Source organism: Channa argus, chromosome 11 (assembly GCF_033026475.1).
Source record: "Channa argus isolate prfri chromosome 11, Channa argus male v1.0, whole genome shotgun sequence".
Lineage (NCBI taxonomy): Eukaryota > Metazoa > Chordata > Actinopteri > Anabantiformes > Channidae > Channa > Channa argus.
The window spans coordinates 11,983,652-12,008,792 of NC_090207.1; the positions used below are offsets into that span (position 1 = coordinate 11,983,652).

General features: G+C 38.5%; 1 protein-coding gene across 4 annotated transcripts in view; it reads right to left on the reverse strand.

The window, feature by feature from the left end:
- Positions 1-25,141, reverse strand: part of ccser1 (coiled-coil serine-rich protein 1) — a 117,878-nt gene that overhangs the window by 55,821 nt on the left and 36,916 nt on the right. For 3 of the 4 annotated variants that reach the window (XM_067521251.1, XM_067521252.1, XM_067521255.1), the window contains exons 7-10: positions 24,060-24,234; positions 19,023-19,100; positions 9,667-9,744; positions 5,109-5,189 (exon numbers count right to left, since the gene is read on the reverse strand). In XM_067521251.1, coding sequence (XP_067377352.1) covers positions 5,109-5,189; positions 9,667-9,744; positions 19,023-19,100; positions 24,060-24,234 — 412 coding nt within the window. The remainder of the gene's footprint in view (positions 1-5,108; positions 5,190-9,666; positions 9,745-19,022; positions 19,101-24,059; positions 24,235-25,141) is intronic. The other variant, XM_067521253.1, reaches the window with a different exon arrangement.

A 25,141-nucleotide genomic window follows, 5' to 3' on the forward strand; every position in this document is an offset into this window, starting at 1 on the left:
AGTAAGGAGAGAATGAATGAGAAGAGAGATGGGAATTACGCAAGTGGAAAAAACAAAAAGGAAAGTTGGTTGCACAAATCTGAGGAGAATAGCAAACGATTGAATGAGAAAGACATAGCAAGAACGGGAAACAGAGTGAGCCAACCATCAAGAGCTTTTGATTCCTCCCATAAAACGTTCCTTTTAAGAATGCCCATGAAATTAGCTTTCTAAAAGAAAGCAATCTCAATCGATTCAATCCTCTCTAAAAAAACTTTCAAACAGCCACCATGCTTTCAGCTCTTAAGAGTCTCTGTGGGAAATAAAATAGCTTCTCGCCTTTTCTCTTTAACCTCTTCTCTTTTTCCCTCTCTGTCACACACTCTCAGTTTCCCTCTCACCTTACCTGTCATCTCTACATTGGTACACTGACACAATGGTGTTGGGGCGGGGGATCTTTTAGCAAGAATTGAAAATTGGGGGTCAGTGTACATGTTTCAATTTGTGTTTGGACGTCAGACTAAGCTGTCAGTTTTCAGCTCTGGGTCTTCGTAAGCAGCACACTTACAAGTTCTCAGAATACGTAGTCCCTTTGTGTATCTTAATACAGTTTTAGTAAGTGTTACACAGGGTCGAAATTATTGAAAAATTTAATTTTCTTAAGGAAACCACTGACAGCAAGATACTATATGTGTTGATAGGTGCTTCATTTATCTGGGAGGACTGAATTTAAAGACTGTAGATAAAATTGGCAAATGTTTTTCATGCATAAACACACTGCAAACATCCCCCTTTTTTAGAGAGCTCACTAATATATTGCCACAATTTCCTTTACATAAAAAATGCAAAGGCAGTTTGGCTTCGTTTACAACTGATGAAGGTCACAAGGACTGTACTGAAATTTGGGCGATTAAGAGGACTTGTAGTTTTTTCACTTCACTTCAAATTGCAGACATTAAGACATCTCTATAGGCAGAAGGGGGACTATACAGTAGGTGTATAACAAATGTAAAATAGTCCTTTATTCATGATAGCTTTGACAAAACAATCCACTTCTCTTTACTTAGTAAAGCTGTGAAAACTAACAAGATGAATATCAGAAAGGCCATTTAATTTAATTGAATTTTAAATTAATGCAAACAGTTTTGAGAGCACAATGTGATTTGCTAGTGAGGACTGAGATGCACACTCTAGAAATCCAAACAACTTTTCCTTTTTTTGACCGTCCTAGAACTTAGAAAGACACAAGGTAGTCCTGACAAAGGAAAAGAGTAACTTTGAGGTAAGTTGGGTTAAAGTTGGTATGGGGGCCAGGAGCGCTCCCTAGGACAGAGTCAGACAGTGGGGAAACCAGGGCAGGAGAATCCCTGATGGATTCCTGAAGCCCTGGAAACCTGAGGAGAGGAGGAGAGGAGGAGAGAGGAGAGGAGAGAGAAGAGGAGAGGGGAGGAGAGATGAGAGAGAAGAGGAGAGGAGAGGATAGAGGAAAGTACTGAGGAAAGGAGAGGAGTGAGGAGTGAGGAGAGAGGAAAGGAGGGAGGAAAGGAGAGGAGTGAGGAGAGGAGGAGAGAGAAAAGGAGTGAGAAAAGGAGAGGAGTGAGGAGAGGAGAGGAAAGGAGAGGAGAGCAGTGAGGAGAGAGGAAAGGAGTGAGGAAAGAAGAGGAGTGAGGAGAGGAGAGGTTCTGTATTAAGATAACTTGTGCTCATTTTAGGGATCAGTGAACAAAAGCAGGTGGAAGAGAAGGGGAGGACAACAAAAGGAGGAAAAGTATGAGAGCGTTCCAGAAAAGAAGGAGGGGGAGGTGGAGGGAGAGTGGATGAATGAGATGATCGACCTCGTGTAGTGGCAGGAGCAGTAGAAATAGCTGCCCCACTTGTAGACACACTTTTTGTTGCTAGCTGACTGTCCTCGATGCACAGGGGTAGCTAACCTATATAGGCTTGCTCCACACCACAGTATCTTCCACACACACACTCCCAAACACACACACTCTCTCTCATACAGACATGCAAGGGGAGGGGGAGGGAGGCTAAAACCAGGTCGCACATGCTGTAAACTACTGAGTTAAGTCACCTGTGCTGCTAGCCTAGCTTGCTAGTGGGCAGCCAGCTGCTCCTCTAATTAAGAGCCCTTCTACTCAAGGGGCCTGAGCATATGGAGGACTCTATAGCTAGGTACTGGTCTTATAATAGAGAGCAAAGCCATACGGTTGGGCGCTGGCCAGACCTCCAAAAGTTTTAGATAGCATATGACAAAGACTACATACGGTAGTTCTGTGCAGACTATGTCCAGTCAAGGAGTTTGAGAATATTATAACACAGTAATGTTGTTCAGTAGATGTGAGTATTTTTGTACTACTACTGTATATTTGACCGCTATTGGCTGTCTACTAACATTACTGTTTTCCACCTGCAGTGTAGATGAGATACTTAGTGGCACTAATTGAATTCAAATGATTACCCACCAATTAATCAAAGCACTTTACCTCAAAGAGGTAGATATAATTGAATGAATCTTCAAAGATAAAGTCTCTCCTCACATACACTGCACTGTAGGACCAAACAAAGAGCTTCTTTTCCACAACCCTCCTAGTGAGACAAATCAAAGTGATTGTCTGAAATTAGTTATAATTAAATTCATCGAAATTAATCAGAAGGCTGCATAAAAATTAATAGAAGGGAAAGTATCCAACAACTGAAAAATCTTTAACCTTTCAGTCCACAGTCATTTTTATTTTTATTTTTTTTTAATCTGGACCTCAATGCAAACAAAAGTAGCTCGGCTAAATGCAAGCTGGATTAACAGCATCACAATATTAATGGGTAAAATGTCAGGAATAACAATACACAAAACATGCAAATAATCACAAGTAAATTATACTGAGGCATATATGCAACCTTTCTGACTGAGGTTGCTTTGACAGTTTGGAAAGTTTGATATCGACATTGCTGTCGAAAGACAGGGTTAATGGCAGAAAAGAAACACATACCTGCACAGGCAATGCCAAGCTCATGTGCTTTGCATACAAATCTGCACATTAACATATCCTACAAACGAAAACCCACACCTCTGCTGGCTTTAGTCTCTAGTACTAAGAAAACATACAATTATGTGAGGACATTTCTGGATGCATTATGAGAAATGCATTAGTCAATTAAGGCAGAAAGGGCAGCACACATTTATCTACTGTAAGAATATGATGTGAACATGAGGCTTGGTCAGCTAAAATGGCAGAGGGCGGGATTTGAATTCAGGAAAAGAAAAAACGGACAGAGAAAAAGGCAGTTTTGGTAAAATGATAGGATTTAGGGCGGTATAACTGCAGACACAGTCCCCAAAGTGGCATTTATCTGAGGCACAGTAAGGTGCTTTTCTTGTGTGCACCTGTTTTGGTGACTTGCCATTGTGCACTGCAGAAGAAACATAGTCAAATTAGGGGGAGTGTCACTAGCAATTCAACTCTGCACTGCAATTTTCATGTCAAGTTTCAGTGCATTTATTTTTGCTATCTGCAGAGTATATGAACTCAGATGGCTGCAATGCACACTTAGTGAAAATAGACCACTTTTCACTTTTGTTTTACATTCTTTGAGCAATAGGCACAAAAAAGTACAGAATACACCAGATGCACTAAGAGAATTAAATAAATGTTGCTCCTTCTTAGAGGTTTTGGAGGTCAAGCAAAGTTCACTGAGGTCCATGAAAACTAATGATAATAAACCCTCACTCAGAAGCACCATTTTTCTCCTTATTTCCAAGGCATCTGGCAAATGTAGCACCTGCAACTTCACACTTTTTGTGGCAACACCATGGCTGCAGTGAACAACATAAGGTGGTACAAAAGAATAATAACTGCTCATTTAACTGTTTAATTTATAATTAGAGAAAGTGATTCTCTATTGGATTCTTTAGTCCTCTGCAAAACTGTCAGTCAACGATGGCAGAGAAAGCTCTTTTCTGAAGAGCATAAAAAGGTGCCGATGTTATTTGCCAGCATTGTAACAAGCTCTAACACATCCACTGATAATACTGTGCAGTACATACAATCCTAAGTTTCTGCGCTCCCTATTGGTGAAGTCGTCATTTACTAAACTAGCATATTCAATCTGTCACCTGTCTCTCTGATTATGCGTTATAAATGAAAGATCATTAACAATAACCAAAAACTTTGTAGTATAATTTGAGAGAACCGGTGCAGGCTCATTACATACATTGCTTCTCAATCAGGCGCTGAAAATCAGTGTAAAATATTATATGAAAATCCTTATGGTAAGCTTTTAGGTGCAAATGGCATTCTTTGTCTCTCCATCAAGGAAAAAATAAATAAAGTAAACTACACAGTGGTAGAAAAGTTTTTGATGTTTTGCAGCACATATTACACATGAGAATGAATAAATGGAAAGTTTTATTTCTATTATCTGCAAATAATGCATTTACTTTTTACTTGACATTGTTTGAGTAAAGTCAAACGTGTGTATGTGTGTGTGTGTGTGTGTGTGTGTAACTCAGTATGTGTCTTAGTGTGGGTTTTGAGCACCTACTCGCTCAGACAATGACACAGCTTTCCCACTTTAACAATGTTTCTTGCCAACTTTATACTGAGCAGGATTAAAGGTATACAAGAACCTCTGGAACAGAAGAGGAGATGAAAGAAAATGTTTTAAAGTGGAGACAATGAAACAGACCCCAGAATTTTGCTCCCGTTTCTGTTATAGGCAGCCAATTTTAGACAGTCATCCATTAAGTCTGCTGCGTTCCCATACTGTCAGCCTCTAGCGAAGCAAAGAGGCCGTGTTAACTGAGGGTGTTCGGCATGCAGGCAGGTAGGGAGTTGCACAGAACTCTCTCCAAGTACAGGAAGAATTGAAAGAATAGACAGTGGAGAAGGTAGTGGACGATAATCTGAATGCCACTGGAGTAGAACATCTTTAGAAAGAGCAAAGCAAATTAAATGGTGGTTGGTGTGCTTCAGCGTATAATGCATTATTATGCAAATGATAATGTAGCATCATTTAAAGACCTGCAATCTTCAAACCAGAGTTACTTACATAAATTACATTTTCAGTGTTGCACAATATGCACAATGCATTGTTTGTGTCTGACAGTGTGTGGTCTATAAGTATCTCACCTCTGGCCCCATGTGTTCTGTCTGCGTTGTGCGGTCAGTCATTTGGCAATCTTTCATCTTCAGGGCAGCTTTGGCACTCTCCTGCATTCAAACGAAAGAACATCCATCATATGTCTAAAATCACACAAAAAAAGAAACATCAAATACAAATACACACGAACAAGTAAATACTCTCCCTGTAGACATATGCTTTGCCTCGACTTGCAGCACTTTCATGCAGTTGGATTCCATGCTTAGTTAGCTATCAATAAGAAGAAAAAGAAAAACCTCCAAACAATCTCATTGAACCCAAATCTGTTTCACCCCATCAGCTGCCTCTCCTGGAAATGCAAGAGGTTATAAAACTGGGCTGAATTGCTGGACAACTTTCCTGCACCAAATATTGGAGCAGGGGCCTGCCTCAAAGTGCACAAGTAGAGAGAAAATCATAAAAGGTGACAGCTAGTGCTGGCAAGCATACTAGAAAGGTCCTTCTAGAAGATAATTAATAGGTTTCTTCTGGCAGATTTACAGACGCAGGTGTAGAAAGTAAAGCACTGGCCCTTTCCTTTAAAGTACAGCACTTTTACCTTGACCAGGAAGGAACCTGCAGAGTCCTGTCCCTTCTATGTGATGATTATTTTGCAAAGGCAGTTGCAAGTCCTCTGAATGCGAAGGACCCTGCGATATTTCCACCAGGAGCATTTTACGACTTTGTCACTAATCATACCGACATGCGCGCCCTACGCTGCTCATGGGTCGAGGAACAGGAAGGGTTGAAAGTTGCAGCGGCTATGAAATATTGAGAAATTCATGATTAAAATCAAACAACCAAATTAAGACAAGGTGTAAGAATAGTTTTATGGTGGTGACCTGCAACAACAAATACAGTATTTACTGTCCTGTTCAAATCCACCTTAATTGATTTGACAGATTGTTTCATTAGTCATGCCCATGACTACACAGAAAGCAAGGCAGACTTTCTGCAGCTAAATGTTGCAGTCCTTTAACAAAATGCTCCAGCAGAGAAGAGAAAACTCATAAAAAGTGACAGCTAGTGATGACCGGCCAGCTAGCAGGTGCTTCTAGGAGATAATTAATAGCTTTTCACTGGCAGATTTACAGATGCAGGCAGAGGAAGGAGGGCATCGGCTATGAGCTGCCCTTTAACTTATCTGCGGCACGCTTGGTTTCTCTTTTAGGCTCTTGCACACAAAGAGACACCTGTACACACCTTTGATGGCTTTACTGATTTTGAACTTGCTTCTTTTGGTTCTAGTTTGGGTAGTAGATGTACATAAATGCCATTAAACTTCCCATTGACCTCCCTATATCAAAATAGGGAACAATTCCTCCAGATGACATCACTTGGAGGAAACTTCAGTTCACATTATGTCATCTTGACGCTCACACTACAAAGTTTTTAATGATGGTCAACCTGCTTTTCCAGAGCTCCTCCAGATGTCATCATCTGAACTCCTAATGAAAAAAAAAAAAAACTCCACGGGTGACGTCATCAGGAGGAGTTTTTTGGCTAAAAGCAAAGAAATATTTTAAGTCAGAGAGGTCAAGGGGAAGTTTAAGAGCATTAATATGCATTTACACCCTAAACTAAAGCCATAGAAAGCAAGTTAAAAATGTTCACTTTCTAAAAATGCACAACTTGATCAACTTGGAGCAATGACACAATGACCTGTGCTCCACGAGATATAGGTATATCATGCTGTGACTGCAGCAAGGAAACAGCCTAGAATTAGAGAATGTGCAATACACACAAAGAGATATGTAAACAGACTATTGCTTGTAAGAAGAAACAAGCAGTATATGCCTAGAAATTTTATCCAGCTGGTGAGAGGCACCAGAATATAAGAGAAGTGCCAAACAGATGCACACTGGCACATGCAAACACACGCACGCATGAGCACACACACGCATGAGCGCACGCACGCACACAGACACACAGAGAAAATAGCCCGATCAGCATCTGTGCTTGTCAGTGCAGATGCAAGCAAATGCATAACATTAACTCTGATTGATGGATCCACATGTGATGTCAGGAGAAAAAAAACCCCACTCTTTTTGTGTCACCATATCGAGGAAATAGAGAGAGATAAATAAATTAAAAGAAAAGAAGAAAAATCAAGGACACAAAGTAGAAGTGATCAAACTATTGGATTAATTAATTTAGGTGACACTCTATATCACTGTTATTATCAACAGCTGAATACTAAAAGTACGGCTTGTGCATCCAAAGGCTGGTGAAGTATAACACATTTCTTTAGGTCTTGGACCTCCACTGTTGATCAAAACAATTCAATCAAATTCTACCTTTACGAAAACTGCAATGACCAGTTTGACTAATGGTAACGGATACATTGATTTGTGCTTAATATTTATTTGTATTTAGTGGTGGTGTGCTTTACTACCGGAATGTGAGTCTAAGAGTCTTCTCAATCAAATGTGAGTGAGCAAAACAACAGAAAGTGGTTCAAGAAAGAAGATTTTCTTGATTGGTTAACTGAGTGATAAATATGTTAATTTAACCACATGCCCCCCATTCTGGTAACATAGAGATTAAAAAGACCATGAGTTTAACAGGGAGTGAGTTTTGGATCAGACAAATAAAGATATATTACTATGACACTGTTATAATGCCAATCGTGTTTTTATCATTTAGTACGCACTTAGGTTAAATCAAAAAGCCTTCAGACAAATTAATCAATCTGAGCCACTGAAGCCTGCCACACCGAAATACTAGAATCTTAATAAAAAGTTCACATCTCTTCTATAATTTCTAATTGGCTCATTTAGAATAGTTGATCTCTTGATGGGTTTCATTTAATGAATTCCACTTTCTTGTGAAATTAAATGACAATTAAGTGTAAAATACATTATAGATAATTATGAGCAGCTGCACATATTTATAAAGAATAAAACTAACTACAAAAAAATCACTTATTGCAATTAAAAAGGTGTTTCAGCGTGTGAGAGTATTGCCCGTAGACATGAATTTCAGAGAAAGGAATTATTGTTACATGAGTAGTTAAACAGTGCCTGTGGACTTAAAAGAGAACCTTTCTGGAGTGGGTTTCGTATGAGAGAAAAGCTTCAGCTCTAAATGGTTGCGAGCTTCAGACACACCTAAGTTTTGGTGGAAAATGCATGTAGCTGTCTGAGTGGCCATTTAAGTCACTCGGGTAAGTCCACAGTCTGAATACAAATGTGAATAAATACAATTTTTGTATTAACTAACCACATTAGGTGCACACAGTACTGAATGCAGCCCACAGAGGAAGAGCAGACATAAGAATGGGTGCTGCTGAAAGGAAGACAGAGGAAGAGAGAGAGGACAAGGGAAGAGAGGACGGAGCAGAAAAATGAAAAATGAGATGCAAATGCCAGAAAGTGATCACACAAACAGATGCCAAATGAGACTCAAGTCAGTGGGTTGGACTGGCATCTCTCACAGCACTGCCATAATACTGGCACATTATTCTGCTAAGGCCTGGCATAATGTCTGAATTACACTGCTTTGATAGAACAGGTGACAAATTACAGACGTGAAGATGACAAATTTTGCCATAAGGAGCATTTCTGAGAATGAGCCAACAATCGAGCTTCCAAAAGTGTGGGAAAAAACACTGACAACACAATATATTTTGCATTTAAATCTGTAAATTTTATGGGCATAGTTTGGCTATTCCACACATCTAAATATGGAAATGACTCCAGGCTTCCCACCCTCGTCTACGGCTGCAAATGCAATATTTGAAAAAAATGATACTTCTCTCTTGGCTGAACTGAACTCCCAGTAATTCTGTGATTACATTAAGCTGGCAGGAACAAACTGTTTATATCAAAGATGGAAATGATGGGGTTCCCACTGCCACGCTATGCAATACTGATGGTGTGAGTTCATGCCAACTATAAAACGATTCTCATACTCATAACCCCTCTTTTTGTGGTCAGTCTTTACTTGCACTCCATCCTCTGCAGTATGTTGTCACATAGCAGAGAGAGAATAGAAAACTGACAAAACTACTTTCACAAAACTAAAAAGTTTTCAGTTTTTTAAATGTTTAACCTTTCTAAAAAGAATGATTCTTAATGCCTGATAGGAAATGAAAAGACTTTTGCTTCAAAGGGAATTGGTCTTTAATTTATATCCATAAAACAAATAATTTAAAAACATTCAAGCGGGTTTAATTATTAATGTAAAAGTTTTGAAAAAAGCACAGATCAAGAGAAAGAAATGGAGATAAAAGTAGATGAGCAGACCTTCAACTTCTAAGTGTCTGAAGGTTGCTTCTTTTACTGTATACTTAACACTTATTTTAGGAAAGTGTGCTTATATATCCCATTACTATACATTCTGAAAAGATTTTGTTTCACTGCATGATCATCACTAGAAGTGTCAATATTCGGGTGGTAATGCAGCACTGACACTGCAATTTGGCAAAAAAGTTAAAATGGGCTAATTCTCAATAATTTCAGAAATGTGCCTTAGCGTTTAGAAAAAAAAGACATACTATGAAATTCAAACTGGAAATATTGTGTAAGTTTAGTAAGTGGAGCTTACCAGTTCACTCTGGAGTCTGAGAATCAGCTCGTCTTTTTCCCTCAGTTGTTGAAGCAAAGTCTCTTCTCTGCCAGGATCCTGAACACAAGCAAGTAGACATCATGTCACACATTAATCAGAATACTGCAGATGATAGTTGTTTAGGCCATATTCCCACATTAGCAATACATTTGAGTGAGAGAGAAGATGACAAAATTCACAGGTCCTGTGTGTGAGGAGTTTCTAAAGCTGTTTACATACACGTGTTTGCAAATGTTTCATTTGCATTTAGTGTAAGTGCATCTGTTGTTTGTCTTGCATATGTGTGTACTGTAAGTGTAATGAAGTTGTCATGTGTTTCATGCTGCAGGACCGATTTTCTCTTTTCACTACATCTATGTGATAAAGACAAGGTTTCCTAGGGTGGCGCCCCAGAGCCCATACCGCTTTAATAAGACCTTGTGCTGTCAGAGGACATTACTGCAGGGAAGAAGGAGAGGAGTAAAAAATAAGACACACCAACACAAACAATAACAAAAAGTCTATTTCACCTTTCAAAACACAAAATACTTATAAATACCCGACAACAAAATGAATTATGAACAGTTCCAAAAATAAACTGTTGATCTTTTGTCTGATGTATTCATACTTATGATTATAACTGTGCTGCAAATGGTAATTATCTGTCACATTTATCCACTGTACGAATTAAGCGCTTGAATGAAATTATTTGCCATGAATTCAGTTTAAAAGCTTCCAAAGTGAAAACAAGAATATTTGCAGTAGGTCACCCGAGCAACAATTTTGACTATGAGGGCTTTAGTCATACAACTGGCTCATGGGAAGGTCGGAATAAAAAAAAATACAAAAAACAAAAAAACGGATAAATAAAGCTTCCAAAAAAAGTAGCTGGTCTTCACATCAAGCAGTTGTGCATAAAATATCCAACTTAATTTTAAAACAGACAGGCAGGCAAAATGTGGACGGAGAGTGACACGGTGTAGGAGAAGAAGAAAAAGAGAAGAGCGATAATGTGGAGAGACCGAAATGACCGACAGAAGGCCATTACCTCTTCAAGGACATTACAGCAGGAGAGGAAAAGAGGGGCAAGATAAAAGGAGGAAAATGAAGGGGAAACGTGAGGAAAGGGGGACAGTGATAGAGAGAAGGAGAGGACAGAAAGGGCCTAAGGCTGAGCATGATGGTCTGAAAAACCGTGGGGAGCCATCTAGCTAAAGGACAGACAGAGAGTCAGAGGGAGACCACAGGGAGCCATATAGCTACAACATCGTCCTGTAAATGACCTCTCTGATGCTGACAGCCAGCCTGACTCTTTTCCTCAAGTCACATTAAAATTCAGGAATATAAAAATGTGCAGTACAGTAGAGTGTATGTAGAGAGTATCAGTATTGTTGTGCTGACTTCGATGAGCTAGTAACTGAGAAAATAAAATCTTTCCAAAGCTGCAACAATTGTTCCTTCGGCTCTGCGACAGAGACACCTGTTGAGTGTGGAGGGTGGCTGGTTCAGCTCACAGTCAACTGTTCAAGCCTACAGTGTTTTCTGAGCCTTTCAATAAATGCAAAAGCAAAACAATCCACGTCAAATGATGAAAAGTGAAATTGTTAATATTAGGTAAACAACACTTTCATTTATAAACCACTCAAAATTACAAATACACTTCATGGGCCTCCACGGTAATAAAACCTACATTAGAGCACTTTTCCCGCTAGAAAATAGAAAAATCATTAACAAAAAGAAACCCAGCAGTGCCAAATTAGAGTGGACTGGGATGTGTATCTGACTTTACTGGGGAGGTACTAGTAGTGGTATTTATAGATAATGTTCATAGTTTTTACCTCCAACTCTAACACACATACACACACATAGCATAAACATTATTAACATGAGATTTGAATGGGTCTGAGAAATCACTAACATGCTGTGACAATTACTACACTCGTCAGCCTCTAAAATTAATCTCACCCAACTAAGGCTGTTCTGAATGAGCTGTCTGGCTACAGCTGCACAGCATTTTTGTGCCCTGTGTGTGTTATTGTATATGTTTATTGTTGCATTTATTTGTGGTTTAGAAGTTTGGAACAGACTTAAGACTACATTCATTTAAACTTGACTGACTTGCATGAGATGTTCACAGGCAAGACTTTAAAATTAGTGAAATGAAAAAGAAGTTGTGAGAGAAATACAGAATGATAAGAAAAAAGCAAGAGATAATGTACCTTATCCAAGTCATAAAGTATTCAATTGCAATGCATCAGATAAGCCTATATGCAGTGATGGAAAGTAAAGTACTTTTACATTTTTCACTTTTCCCCCCTTTGGCTTATCCTCTAAACTTAGGGTCACCACACCAGATCATTGGTCTGCACATCTATGGTGCGTGAGTGACAACACAGACTTACTCATGTTGATTTAATTATGGCTACCTTGATTTGTACTTCACTACGTCGAAGCAAGTATCTGTACTTTGTCCTCCACTATTCCTGTTACAAGTTACATTGAGGTGGATTTACACATTTCAGAATACAGCCCTATGTCCTTTTTTTTTCAATGAAAATAAATCAATAGCAAGGCAGGAATTACTTAATTGAACCAATCAGTGCAGGCATAGGATTAGTCAGTCTGTTTCTAAGTGAGAAACAGGGGCCCTGCACCACAGAGAGGCTCCATTATAAATCCAAAAATATATTTTCAGAACCACTAATCTCACTCTCTAAAGTACCAATAAAATGCTCCCAGTTTAGAAATGATCTCTCCAGCAAAGGTTCGCCCAAATAGTTTTTCAAGTGGAGCCCTGACTGCAGTGAAGGTCTGTCAAACAAAACTTTAGTTAGGTGTAATCTACTGAAACTAGAATTAGTGCCTACTTCAGGTAGTGTGTTAGTTGGCACTTTTTACAATCAGAATGTTTTGTTTGATGCCATCTAGAGTACAATGATTTGAAAGGATAACTGTTTTACCATTGTAACTAATGGTCATTGGTATTGTTTTGTTTATTTTGATGAGATCATTGAGATGACCTACAATTGCTGTGCATCCCTTCCATGTTCTACTCTATAAATATAATTTAAGAAAAGGTAAAAAAACAAAAAAGCTACAACAAAACTAAGAAACTGCTACTTACTAAAAAAAAGTGGAATGACATGCATTAGGCGTCCATCAGGTAGCCTTCCCACCAATTCTTCAAGGCTAAACTTAAGGCTGTGGAAGAAAGGTGGGTCATGTGAATTTATTTCTAATGTGATTGGAATGGCCTCACTAGGGATAAATCTGATCAAAATCATTCAAGTGCATCCACTTTATGTGATTTTGTATAGCAGTTGAGGCCACTCCATGCTTGCAATCAGCGGCCTATTGAAGAGGGTATGGAGATGAATTACATTCCCCTTGTTAGTGCAAATTATTCAATTTGTTAACTTTTTGACAAACACATTTATGAAAGTATGAGGGTTGTTTATCTGTCTCAACACCACTCTTGGGGTGAAAAGTATGTGAGAAATAACCACATATAACCAAAATTCTATTTGATGTTCTTGTTATCTTTATACAAATTTGCTCAACATTTATCTATAACTTTGTACTTTAGTTTGTGATTTGAAGGGGCTCAAAGGGCAGCAATTTCACACCGATTAGTGGGGATTTACTAGATTTTAGACCTTGATATATTTTGAATTGAAAGGTAACACCACAAATATCTACCAGCATTTAAAAAGCCCCACAGCCCACTGTGTTTGACATGTTAATGATTATAACACACTTGCTAATGATACCACCAAAGGCTATTTGGGTCAGCTGAGCCAGGTATCACCTGATGCATCTCTGGCCAAAGTGTGTAAGGGCATCCTTTTAAATCAAATTGGATCAAACAGCTAATTTAACAAATTATATTGTCAAACTTCACCATCATTGTCGGCGTGAGAGCGGAGTTTTACCAGTCAGCTGGAACCTTAAGAACATGTTGGCATGTTGTTGTTGGATGCTATTTCTAGTTTTCTATATACTAACGCTCTGTACAGGGAATGGGGGATGGTGGGAAGAGAGAGAAATGGAGAGAGTTTATATTGAAGAAATAATTGTAAAACAAGCTGAGTTTAGAATGGTTGAATGAATATGTTTGTCTAGGCAATATTTGCTCTGTCTGTGTGTGTTTGCGTTGTGCATACTTCATATACACAGTCAACATAAAAGACTAGTTTATATTTAAATGATAACAATAACATGTATAGCTTGTTTGCTCTGAAAAAAAATCTCAATCACATTATTGTTTTTGAAAAAAAAATATTATGGTCTTATATTATTCAGCTCTTATGTTTATTATATAATATAAAGAGGTGGACCAATGAAGTCATGACATACTGCACTACAATATTATTATATGAATGATATAAAAGGATATGAAACTACAACCATATCCTTGCATAGATGTACAAACATGAACTGCGATGACACAAAACCATGACCATTATCAAATACTTAAGGTGAACCAATTATATATTCTAAAAAATATTGTGCAGTGTTAAAAGACATCATAACATATCGATGGCCTATTCGAATAAATTCGATTTAGGGTTCCATCCTTTATTGGTTTTGGCTTCTGATATACCTTTGTATGCTCATGGGTGCTGCCCGTATTATGGTTTGTATGCAAGCATGATGTGATATGAAAGGCTGATATATTGGAAAATGACAAATATTTATCCTGCAGTGATGTTATAACGTTACTAACAAACGTTAATAACAAACTACAAAATGAGGAATAGTAAAAAATGCCAAAACATTTCGTACATTTGAGTTTGCTTGAGGTGGAAAATCTGTTGCAAAACGAAGCACTGAAAATAAATGACAGAGCAACTCACAATTTAATAAACAAGAGTAAACAAACACTGTAATGAAATGAAAAAAAAAATTATTTGATTTATTTATACATTTTATTTTTTTTGTAAAAATGTATGTTAAGTGAAAATTTGGTCTGAAATGGGTTATCCTTCAAACCCATTGTCTTTTATAGTCTGTCCATTAGCACATTTCCTGTTAGTACAAAACACTCCAGCACACTGCAAAGCTAAAATAACGCACCCTTAACATAACGACGAGTGGTGTACTTGTATGGAACTGAAACCCAAAAATTGAGTGCCTCAATGTGAGCTGCTCAGGCCAAATGAACACTGAATAAAAGCGATGAGGGTATAACTTTAATATGCTGCAGAGCTTTTATCTGGTCTCATTCTGTATGGTTGTATGTTGGTTGGTCAACCTACAGCAAACTACAAAATTATTTTTCTTCATGTCTGGATTAAACAAGACATTTCACACACAGATTGAAATATATATTTGTTTTCGTGTTGGCTTGCTCCCTTTGTTTATCTAGTGTATGGCTGACACACTGACTAAAATTACGTCTTTAATGACACAAAGTTTAAAGAATAAAGAGAGTAAATCAAGCAGCTGATTTAATTTAAAAAAAAAAAAGATGAGGTGATCATCACCGCCATTAAGAATGTACAATAAGACATCGAACCTGCATCAGTTGTCTTTATAAATTAACTCCGTTTACCGTGGAATGTGCGGCACTGATTAATTCTAAAGTATGTAATGATTCACCCTGTTTAAAAATAGTAATTTCTATGCATCTAAACACATACTGTACAGAGAGCAGCTATGATGAACATAAGCTAAGCGATATGCGCCTGGTGAATAGCCAGTCAGTGAGGCTATAGGCACTCTAGCATAATGTCAGTAAGGCTGACAGATCACACAGACAGAAGCCAGTCCAACCTGGTTGCCATGGATTACCTGCATATCTTTAGCTTTGTTTATTAAAACATTATTACATCATTACATTTGATGGAATTGTGGCAGAGGTAAGGCAGCACTCTATTGATGTACTAAAGCAGCAACACTGACCTACCATCGGGGTGGTTTTCAGAATCATGACAGAAAGTAACCAATCGAAAGGCTGTTTGCTCTAAAACAGACAAACTTCAGTCATAATTCCAGAGTAAAATTAATTGTTTGTGTTCTGAGTAAATTTAAACCCTTTTAAAATTGGAAAGCTCACCCGAGCAAATGTCCTTCATATGTATTGTAGCATAATTTAAACAATTTTCAGGATTATTCAGGATATTACTGTATATATGAAATTCTGAGTGTTGTACAAAGAGAAACTTTTCCAAAGTCTTGCTACAGACTCCCTTTCTGTCCTTTTGTTCATTGCTTACTTTATAACCTTGTTAGCAAACCACAAATTATGAGTCATGTTTGTGAGCAGGTGTCATGGATTGTTATTTTAGAAACACAGATGTTTTGTGTTAGATGGCCTGGGGTAGGGGAATTCATTTAAAACTTTTTGGTCACAAAATGTAGTATAAGTATAAGAAAAAAACTAAGATTGCACTAGTGCAGTGCATCTGTGTAACATGTCTCACTCAAGGGACTTTCTAATATGTTGGTGTAATGAATAATTGAAAATGAAATAGTTCTATCCAATTTTATCTCAAAAGCTCATAACACAGAAACACAGATATGGAAAAACAGAGATTTAACTGAAATATGTAATTCTACCGAATGTTTTCTCTCCCTCTCGTTCACACATTAATACATTTCAGTTTGTGAAAGAAATGCATCTTGTTAACCCTCTCACACCGCAACCCTGGTGTGGAGAAAAAGCTCCAATTACAAATTCACAGTCATTATAATTATACATTATTAATTTCTAATTATGCAGCATCTGACACAATGATAAATGTCTCACTAAAAAAAGATGTTCTACATGTCTGCTGAAACAAAGGTGAAAGTACACAAATGTCAAATAATTGGGTACAAAGGTTGCTGTCCTAGACTTTTTTTAAACACACTGGCTTTCTCTGAATAGACCTCTGGCAACAACTTCATTGTGATTTTTTCTTTTTTTTTTTTTGCTAAATACACTAAAAATACAGTAAAGCACTTAAAGTGGGACAAAATCTGGTAAAAATCATGTCATATGCATTGGGTCTAAATTAAACTAGGGCGCACTGTGACATGGCAGCCTCTCAGGTGGCTACGATAGATTATTTTTACACCCACAGAGTCGTTTTCTGGAGTGCCAGGACAAATTCTCTTCTTCTTGCCCCTCCCTCAGTCCCTCTTTTTCTTCTTACCCATCGTTTCCTCTTTCTCTACCACCCTCCCCCTCAAACTCTTCCTTCACTTTTGCTCTCTTTCTTGTATCTCTTGCAAACCATTTAAAGTATTACTTCCAACACAGCTTTTTTCACTTATCCTCTCTCTGCTCAATCAATCTTATACTCAAGTAGAAAAATGTTCTATTCTCAGCAGTGCATCCGTTTCCTCCTTTCCAGCTTCTCCTCATGCAATATGCCCTCAACATCTTCATGTTGTGTCTTTTCTGTGCCTCTGACTCTGTCAAAGGTTAGGTTATTCTCCTCTCTTTCTCTCGCTATAAATATATAGCCCTACACATGCGCGCACACACACACACACCTGTCTTATGTCAATGTTTCCCCTTTTCCCAATGCTGAATGCTTCCTGTCTGCTCTTTATGTCACTCTCCATGCTGCTGCCATGCCCTCAGCCTCCCTCTCTTTGACAAATCATATTCTTCTTCTGGTTAAAGAAATGTTCAGAAAATTTTGAATGAAAGCTACCTTGCTAACTTCCACCCCTGCCTTTCTTACCAGATAATAGAGGTGATTCTTGCTTTTCGAGCCAACGCAGCATGTGCTCCCCAGGTGAAGGTAGAATCTCCATGCTTATTTCAAACTAGTTTATGTATGACTGCAATGCCTTATAAGATATAAGACATTCAAGATAAGGATTTGTCTGTAACCACAGAGAGAATTTTCAAACTTAAGATACATCTGCGTATCTGGATAATTGAATATCATTTATTAGTTGACAGTTAAGTCTTTTTATTTTTGTTCTGGACTGTAAAATCAGACTATTTCTCCCTTCTGATCCCAGTTGTTCATCTTCTCTGTCTGTCTATTCCCACCTTCCTCAGCGAGAGAGTGTGAGTCAGTACTGGCGTCTTTACGCTGCGCTGCTACATGTAGAATTTTTCCTTATCATCCAGCTGCCACCAATTCTCCATTTGGGTCAATAAACAATGCACACACTCACATAAACATACAGTGCACTCTCTTTGCGTCTCTGGCAAATTGTTGTAACTAGCGTTACAATATGTGAAAACAGACACACACACACACACACACACACACACACGTACTTTAAATACACTAACTCTCAATATCGTTAACTGTAATTAAGAGTATTTTACTTTTCTCTACTGTAGAGTATATCCACATTTGAAGTAAGAGAGACAAGAGATTAGACTCCATTATTAAAACATACAGATCAATAAAACACCAATACATGCCTCAAAAGGTACCACAGAGTTGAGGAGTCTCATTTCTGCTGCTCTTCTCTCCTCTAACGGTCTAACAAAAAGTCTGCTGCCACACAAAATCCCAGAGAAAAGCTTGACAAAAGCCCTCCCTTGGTAAACTTAAACCCTGCTCACAGGCCGCAAGCATGAATGGAACTGAGCACTGACACACACACACACACACACACTCTTCCTGCAGAGATTAATAAATCTCTTCGAGATTGCACAGCTCTGATGGACTAGGTTGACAGAGAGAGTCTGGGGCTTGTCAAGGAAAGCAAAACACTGTGTCCCTTTCTCAATTTATACGCACCCTCTTGCTTTTTATCAGTTTCCCCATTCTTCTCTCTCCCTGCCTCCCCCCTAAGCTCTCTTTCTTCCTATTTGATCTCTTTATGATTCATTAGAAGATGGTGTGAATTAAAAAAAGCCTGTTAATTGCTCTGTAAAACTGAAGAAGACACACAGATTTAAGGAAGATTCAGTTTTATATTTTCGATCACAGACAGACCGCTGTATTCTTTTAGTTGAAATAGCTGGCCCAGTGTGGTTGAGGGTTTTGTCAGTCAACCTTGGCCAGTGTGAAGTTAAATTTTGTCTCTCCCTAAAAGCACAACAGAGCTGTTTGTATAGAATGAGGGCATTGAACTGCATTTCATTGAAATAATGTGACAGTGTGCCTGGTATATTATGATCATTGCTTGTTCAGTTAATTAATCAGGCACTGTGGCCTTTTTATAGTGTATGTCAAATTAGAAGTAATGTGGTCAGTATAATTATAAATTTTGTCAGGGGCAACCTACTTTGGGCTAAATTTAGCACTGATTATATTAAATCTTGTTAACTGATAATTGGTTGGACTGATCCATTTATTACAAAAGTCAACAAACATCGCTTTTTCTCTAAAGCACAAACACAAAGTCAGCATTGTGCATACGCATAAAGCAACATAAAATAGCCATTGGGTTACCTTCAATGGAAGGGACTTCTCACTGCAAGGGCTAATGGGTAGAGACTGGAGGCTGCTGGCAGGACTTGTCTCTGTGCTCTGCAAAAACAAAAACATAAATCTAAATCTAAAATGTAAATATGAGGTTAATGATATACATCGCGAGGGCTGTTGGCCATCTGTTAGTAACCACAATAAGCATAACCGTCAGTATTTTAGCTTTTAATCCTTGTTACTTTTATTTCATAATACTGGTAAAACACTACGGATATGCATGTGGCTAGTCTTCAAATAATAAAATAAAGAGAGACGTAAAAGACTAGTTTGTCAAGATAGGTGCTCATTTAAGCTGTAGCATTCTGAACTCCAGTAGAACTATTTTTTATTTTACATCTAGCCTGTTAATGGAGATTTGTAGCATCTTTGGATCACAAAAATGTAGGATAATTGGTTTCAGAGAACTTGGCCAAATTCACATTGTAACTTGCATTTTTCCTGGTTTCATAATCTCTGTGTTGTCTAACAGCAGCTGTGAGCAGACACATTTTGGCTCTGCTCCTCGACCCAGGTGTCTAGTGGGCAGAGAGCAGGGGCAGCTAGGGGGAGTTCCAAAGCTCTCTCTCGCTTTCCCTGTCTCTCTCTCTCTCTCTCTCTCTCTCACACACTCACACACGGAATATTCTTTCATGTACACACAAAAAAAAACAAGCAAAAAAAATCAGATGCTGATCTAAATGTCACTTGTGTGAGCCTATGACAGGACAGATGGGAAGGCGGAGAGGATACAGTTTTCGTCTAGGACTGCTGATATTTATGTAATGCAGTATGTTAGGGAAATGGAAACACACAAGAAGGTTATAACAAGATGCACAACAAGGATGTGGCAAGGTAGAGTGAAGGATAAACCAACTACACTTTATCTGATAAGGTCTTTTTCTTGACATCTGCTGCCCTTTTCCAGATTTATATGCAACCCAACCCTCTGTTGTTTGAGAGAAATGACCATACATACAATCAAGATGCCCTAAAAAGGTGATGAACACATTTTTGGCTCACTATCAGCTTTTGAAGGTAGCTCTGAAAAACATTAGAGCCCAAGCATAAACTTTATGCTTTATTGGTTTGGCTGACCTTTTAAAGAAGCATACCTCCCTATCAGAATTATAGGTGTGCTATGGCGTCAGGCCCTCAATATGTCACCGGTGATCAATGCCTTTCCGTATGTAGAGAGACAGGCGCACACTCACTGACACCCACACACTCTTTCGGTCTCTCTTTCTCTGTCTAACACATACACATTTTCTTTAAGGTCACCTCTGTCCCACAGGCCTTAACACACAACTGTCCCTACAATTAGATGTGGTTCAGTAAAAAGCTTTTCAGATTTAAGAATGGAGAAAGCTGCCTGGGAACTCTGGATTTAATGACTTGCACTACCCAGAAGCTAAATGTCTAAAGATGATGAATGGTCTAAGAAAGCAGGTTTTGTAGTTTGATACACCCCTTTAATCACATTCACATATCAGTTAAATAAAGAAATGAAAACCATTGAATAACTCATCCATGCATTCATGCCCACTCTCTCTCTTTGACATTTGGCTTTTTATTGGAAGGCAGCTCCATTAACAACATACTGTCATGCAATTTAGTGAATTCTTGGGCAAACGCAGGATGAAGGCTCTGAATTAGAAATACCTACTTTCCTTGGTTATTACTGAGTCGTCTCCTACTTTTTCAGTCATGCGCTTCAGGTGTTTTTGTAGTAACAGTATAGAAATAATTCACACATAGGTACAAAGACAACGAATCAGGTTGTAGGAGGTCCTCCAAACTTCCAAGGCAACATTTTGGCTGATGCTTTTTAATAGCTGGTGTTTACAAAGACTAGCAAGGTGAATGCCACTACCTCAAATGTAATGAACAGCAGCATTGTCAACTACATTTGACCGTATTCACAGCCATTCTCACAACAACACTGTAAGTCTAAGTACTGCTGCTGAAAAGATTTGGTAGCAGCAGCAAGAATAAACTGCTGCCAAAAGTCAAGCAGCTGCCTCAGGGCAAAGAGTTGCTGGGACAGATAGACAGGGCTCCAGAGGCACAAGCTAACAGGGTCTGGTGGTGCATGTGCACACACCGCATAAACATGCCCACAAAAGCTGTGAGTATATGCTGTAACGAATGGGACCGTCACAGTTTTGCTAAAATCCACGGCCGACATTGACAAATGAGGATCATTGTATTTGGCAACATTAATGCTCACATGGACAGTGGCATTTTAGAAATGTTCCACCGTGCAACCAATAGGATAAACTGCTGAAAGAGAAATAAATCAAGGCTTGATGGAGTCTCCATAGCTGGATAAAATATGCTAATTTGACAAATATGATGCACATTTAACACAGGAAATTATAGGACGTGATGCACTGTGGCCGGTCAAGCATGCCAGTGCTATGATTTGTCACTTTTTAACAGCAACTGAGAGACTGGCATGTTTTACAACTCTTCATTTTTATTCACTTTTATTCTACATCTTCTGAAATAGATCAGCAACAGTATATCAGGTAACTTTATGCATAACGGTGGCCAACATAAATGTTCTTTCACTTTCTGTCTGTGTTGACATCACTTTTGTTCAAAATTTGCCAATTTGCCTGTTAAGCAAGAACTCACCAGTGCTCAGTGTAGCTTCAGGCATGTGTATTAAAGTAAGGTAAGAAGACGGCTCACGGAGCAGGTAACATAAGAACATGGCTCTCTGTCTACTGACCACATTTGAGTGACAGATGGTATAGATGGGCAATTTCTGGTTTTAAATACAATTTAAAATTCCTTCTGATTTTTCTTTTATCTTAGCTACAGTATCATAACAAGTACAGTAACTAGACACGTTAAGGTAAAGAAAAGAAAGAACACAAGGCTGGGGCTCAGTACCAGAAGGTCAAATTCAATGCATACAGACAAGCTGATTCACCCCCCAGTTGCAGAATGAATTACATCTGCTGATGGAACGCAACAAAATTTGCAAGTTAATGACACAACAGAGCAAGCAAAGAGGGCAAAGTACCTCTGCTTTCATATTCATGTTCTGCTGCTGTGTACTCTCTCTCTATCTCGCACTTCCTTTAGTCTCTCCACCATCACTCTAGATCCCGTCTCTCTCCACTAATTATTATTTTATCATTTCTCTCTTACAGTGGCCCTGGGAGAAAAACAGAGATGAACAGTACAGAGAAATGGAGAAAGCCATACATATGCCTCTGTGGACTGTAATTCAGATAGGTCCTCACAGCTAGCTTTGATCTTAGTTTAGAGGTACTAATGGTGGGATATTGGGGGAGGTCTGGTCACCCTTTTATGTGTCTCTGTGTGTTTGGATTTGTGTATGCAGGTTTGTATAATATTGCGGCACTTGGTGAGGGTCAGTAACCCATGTAGATTACAAGAAAACTAGGGCCTAGTTATTGCTAATGGATGTTCTTTGAGCTAAACTTCCAGAGTTTATGGTATTACTAACATCACTCTTTGGTATGTAAACGTTTAATACACTTTTAAGACACAGTGGCAAAGGGTTAGTCAAAACAGGAGCACTTCACTCCACAAAACAAAATAAAAAACACAAAATGTTAAAGATACAAAGCTACAATCCAGATAGCTGTCGAACATAATTTTCAAAATCAACCCATCCAAGGAGTCAAATGCTGAAGCTGTGTCAAAGCCTGTGGTGTTTCTCATATGTGCAAGGTACCCTTTCACATCAGGATATGATGCCCAGGCTGTGACCTTCTCTGACTGGTTAGAAGGGCAAGCCACACTCAAAAACCCTTGGAAGTGAACATCTCCGCCCAATGCTATTCTATAAAGTCTATGTCACAAGAGGCTTTGACAGCATCTCTCCACAGTAAGATAGGGTGTGGAACATTTCTCTACTAAAAAATTGTTACATACTCTAGCATTCAACACGACCAAATAACAACTTTCAAATAACTAGTTCTGTTGAATCTGTGCTTACAGAACTTTTATAACTGTAGGCCAATTTCCAAAAACGCATGATTATCATTCTAGGCTGGAATTAGAATGGAGTTGTTAATTGGACATTTTATCATTATGACGGAAAATCTGCCCCAAATAAAGTTTACTGCAGGTGGTAATTACCATATAAAGAATGCAAATAACATTAGCAACATTATGTTCTTCTCAATAAATGATGAAAAATAAATAATCTACAAGTTTAAAAGCTAAAATATATTTACCTTCCATTTACATTCTGCTTTACAACAGTCCCACAGTTAGAGAAGATTGCATGAGAGCACAAGGTGGTCATTAATATGGTTCCCTGGTTTTTACAGTTAAACTTTGTGCAGCTATTGCAATATGTCAGTTCTTTACTACTCTAAGTGACTATTACAGCTAATCACATCTATAATGGTGTGGATGCAATTTTACTGAGTGTCCTGAAAATCATGCAGAGATGGCCTTGTAGCCTGAGGTAAAACTTCAGCTTTAACCATGTTCAAGTATTTGAAGAGCAGAGCCAAAGTGGTGGTAAATGTGCATATCAAGAATATGACGGCACGCGCTCCAAAAAGCCTCCCAGTTTCCTTCTCCAAATTTAGAGTCAGATTTAATAAACACAACTAAGTGATTATGCAGACCTTTAAAAGCTGAAAAGCATCACCTCTGACATGATTTCATGGTGCTGAAACAGAATTGATTAAATTGGGAGTGAAGAATTTGACAGTGGAGTCCTGTACCATTTACGTTTTCTATGAAATTGTTTTATATTATATGTTAACCCCCTACTCTTAATGGTTTAAAACAAGATAATAAAATTCCTAAGCTGTTGAGAGAAGGGGCTGTCATTGTGGTGTCAGAGAAATGACAGTGAATTTTAGTTTCTTGTTGCTATTCTCGTGCCCTGTGACAGTAAAATCCAGTGGTCACACAATAGAATAGTGCATGTGAGGTAAACTTCATCTTCCAAGTTTCATTCAAGTATGAACCTATGTTACAAGTTATCTTCATGCTCCTGTCAGCCTGTGTATGTGTGTCACCCACCTCCTGCAATGTCCGTCTCAGTCTTAAAAGCAGAGTTTTGACAGCAGTACAGTCCTGCTGCATTAATCTGAGTGGAAGAGCCTCTAACCCAGGTGGTAAGAACTCATCTTCTCTCCCCAAACTCAGGCTCAAGCTGCAGTCAGCAGGCAGCAGGCTGGTCGGACGGCTGGGCTCCCTGGAGGAGGGAAAAATGAAGGAGGAAAAAAAAAAAAAACAGGAATAAAGTGATTTAATGTTAGTATGAGTCCATGAGAAAACTTCATCACTGACCTGTCTTCACTGCTCCCCACTGGCAACCAGTGGAATTTCATTTTTATTTCTGATCCTTACTGATGGTGTAGATGATACATTAATGTGAAATGTCAAGAATATCACCTGCTTCTGAATATGTCATTAGTTCCTGTGGGATATCATATTCTGTAGATGTGTCTGTATTATTCTGACAGCAGAGGTAATACAGACATCTGTTTTTCACAGTTTTCAGATATTTATTACAACTACGTGAAGATTTTTTTTTTTTTCCCTTTGGCACCCTCCCAGTAGAAATAAAAATTTAAAAATGACAGATAGTGAAAAGACAAAGGCAATGAAACAGAAACAGAGACAAAAGAAGAATAGTTGCTACAGAGAGGGAAAACAGTATGAAGACCTGCAACATTTACAGTAGCTCTTATGTATGTGTTTGTGCATGCTGCTGATTTTGTGGCTGTAATGTGCCTGTGTGTTCGTGTGTGTAGGAGATCTTTCAGTTGGAGAGCTGCATATCAAACTCTTTTTTTAATTAGCAAAGCTTTCAGCGTTAATCACAACAGACCTCCGGGCCAATTGACAGACAGAGGAGATGAAATCTCTCCAAAAAAGACAAGTTCATAAGTCACTGTATAAGACCTGATTATAAACAAGCCTCTGAACCAGTACAGTTTTTTATTCTTGTATGCAACTGTGACACTTTTGTGATGGTTTGGGTTTGGATGTAGACATGAACACAAACAACAGCAGAAGATCAACTAAGGCACCGTTTTAATTAACTGTCCCATTTGAGAAACAGTCCATTAAACAGTAAACACGCCTCTGGAGCAGCA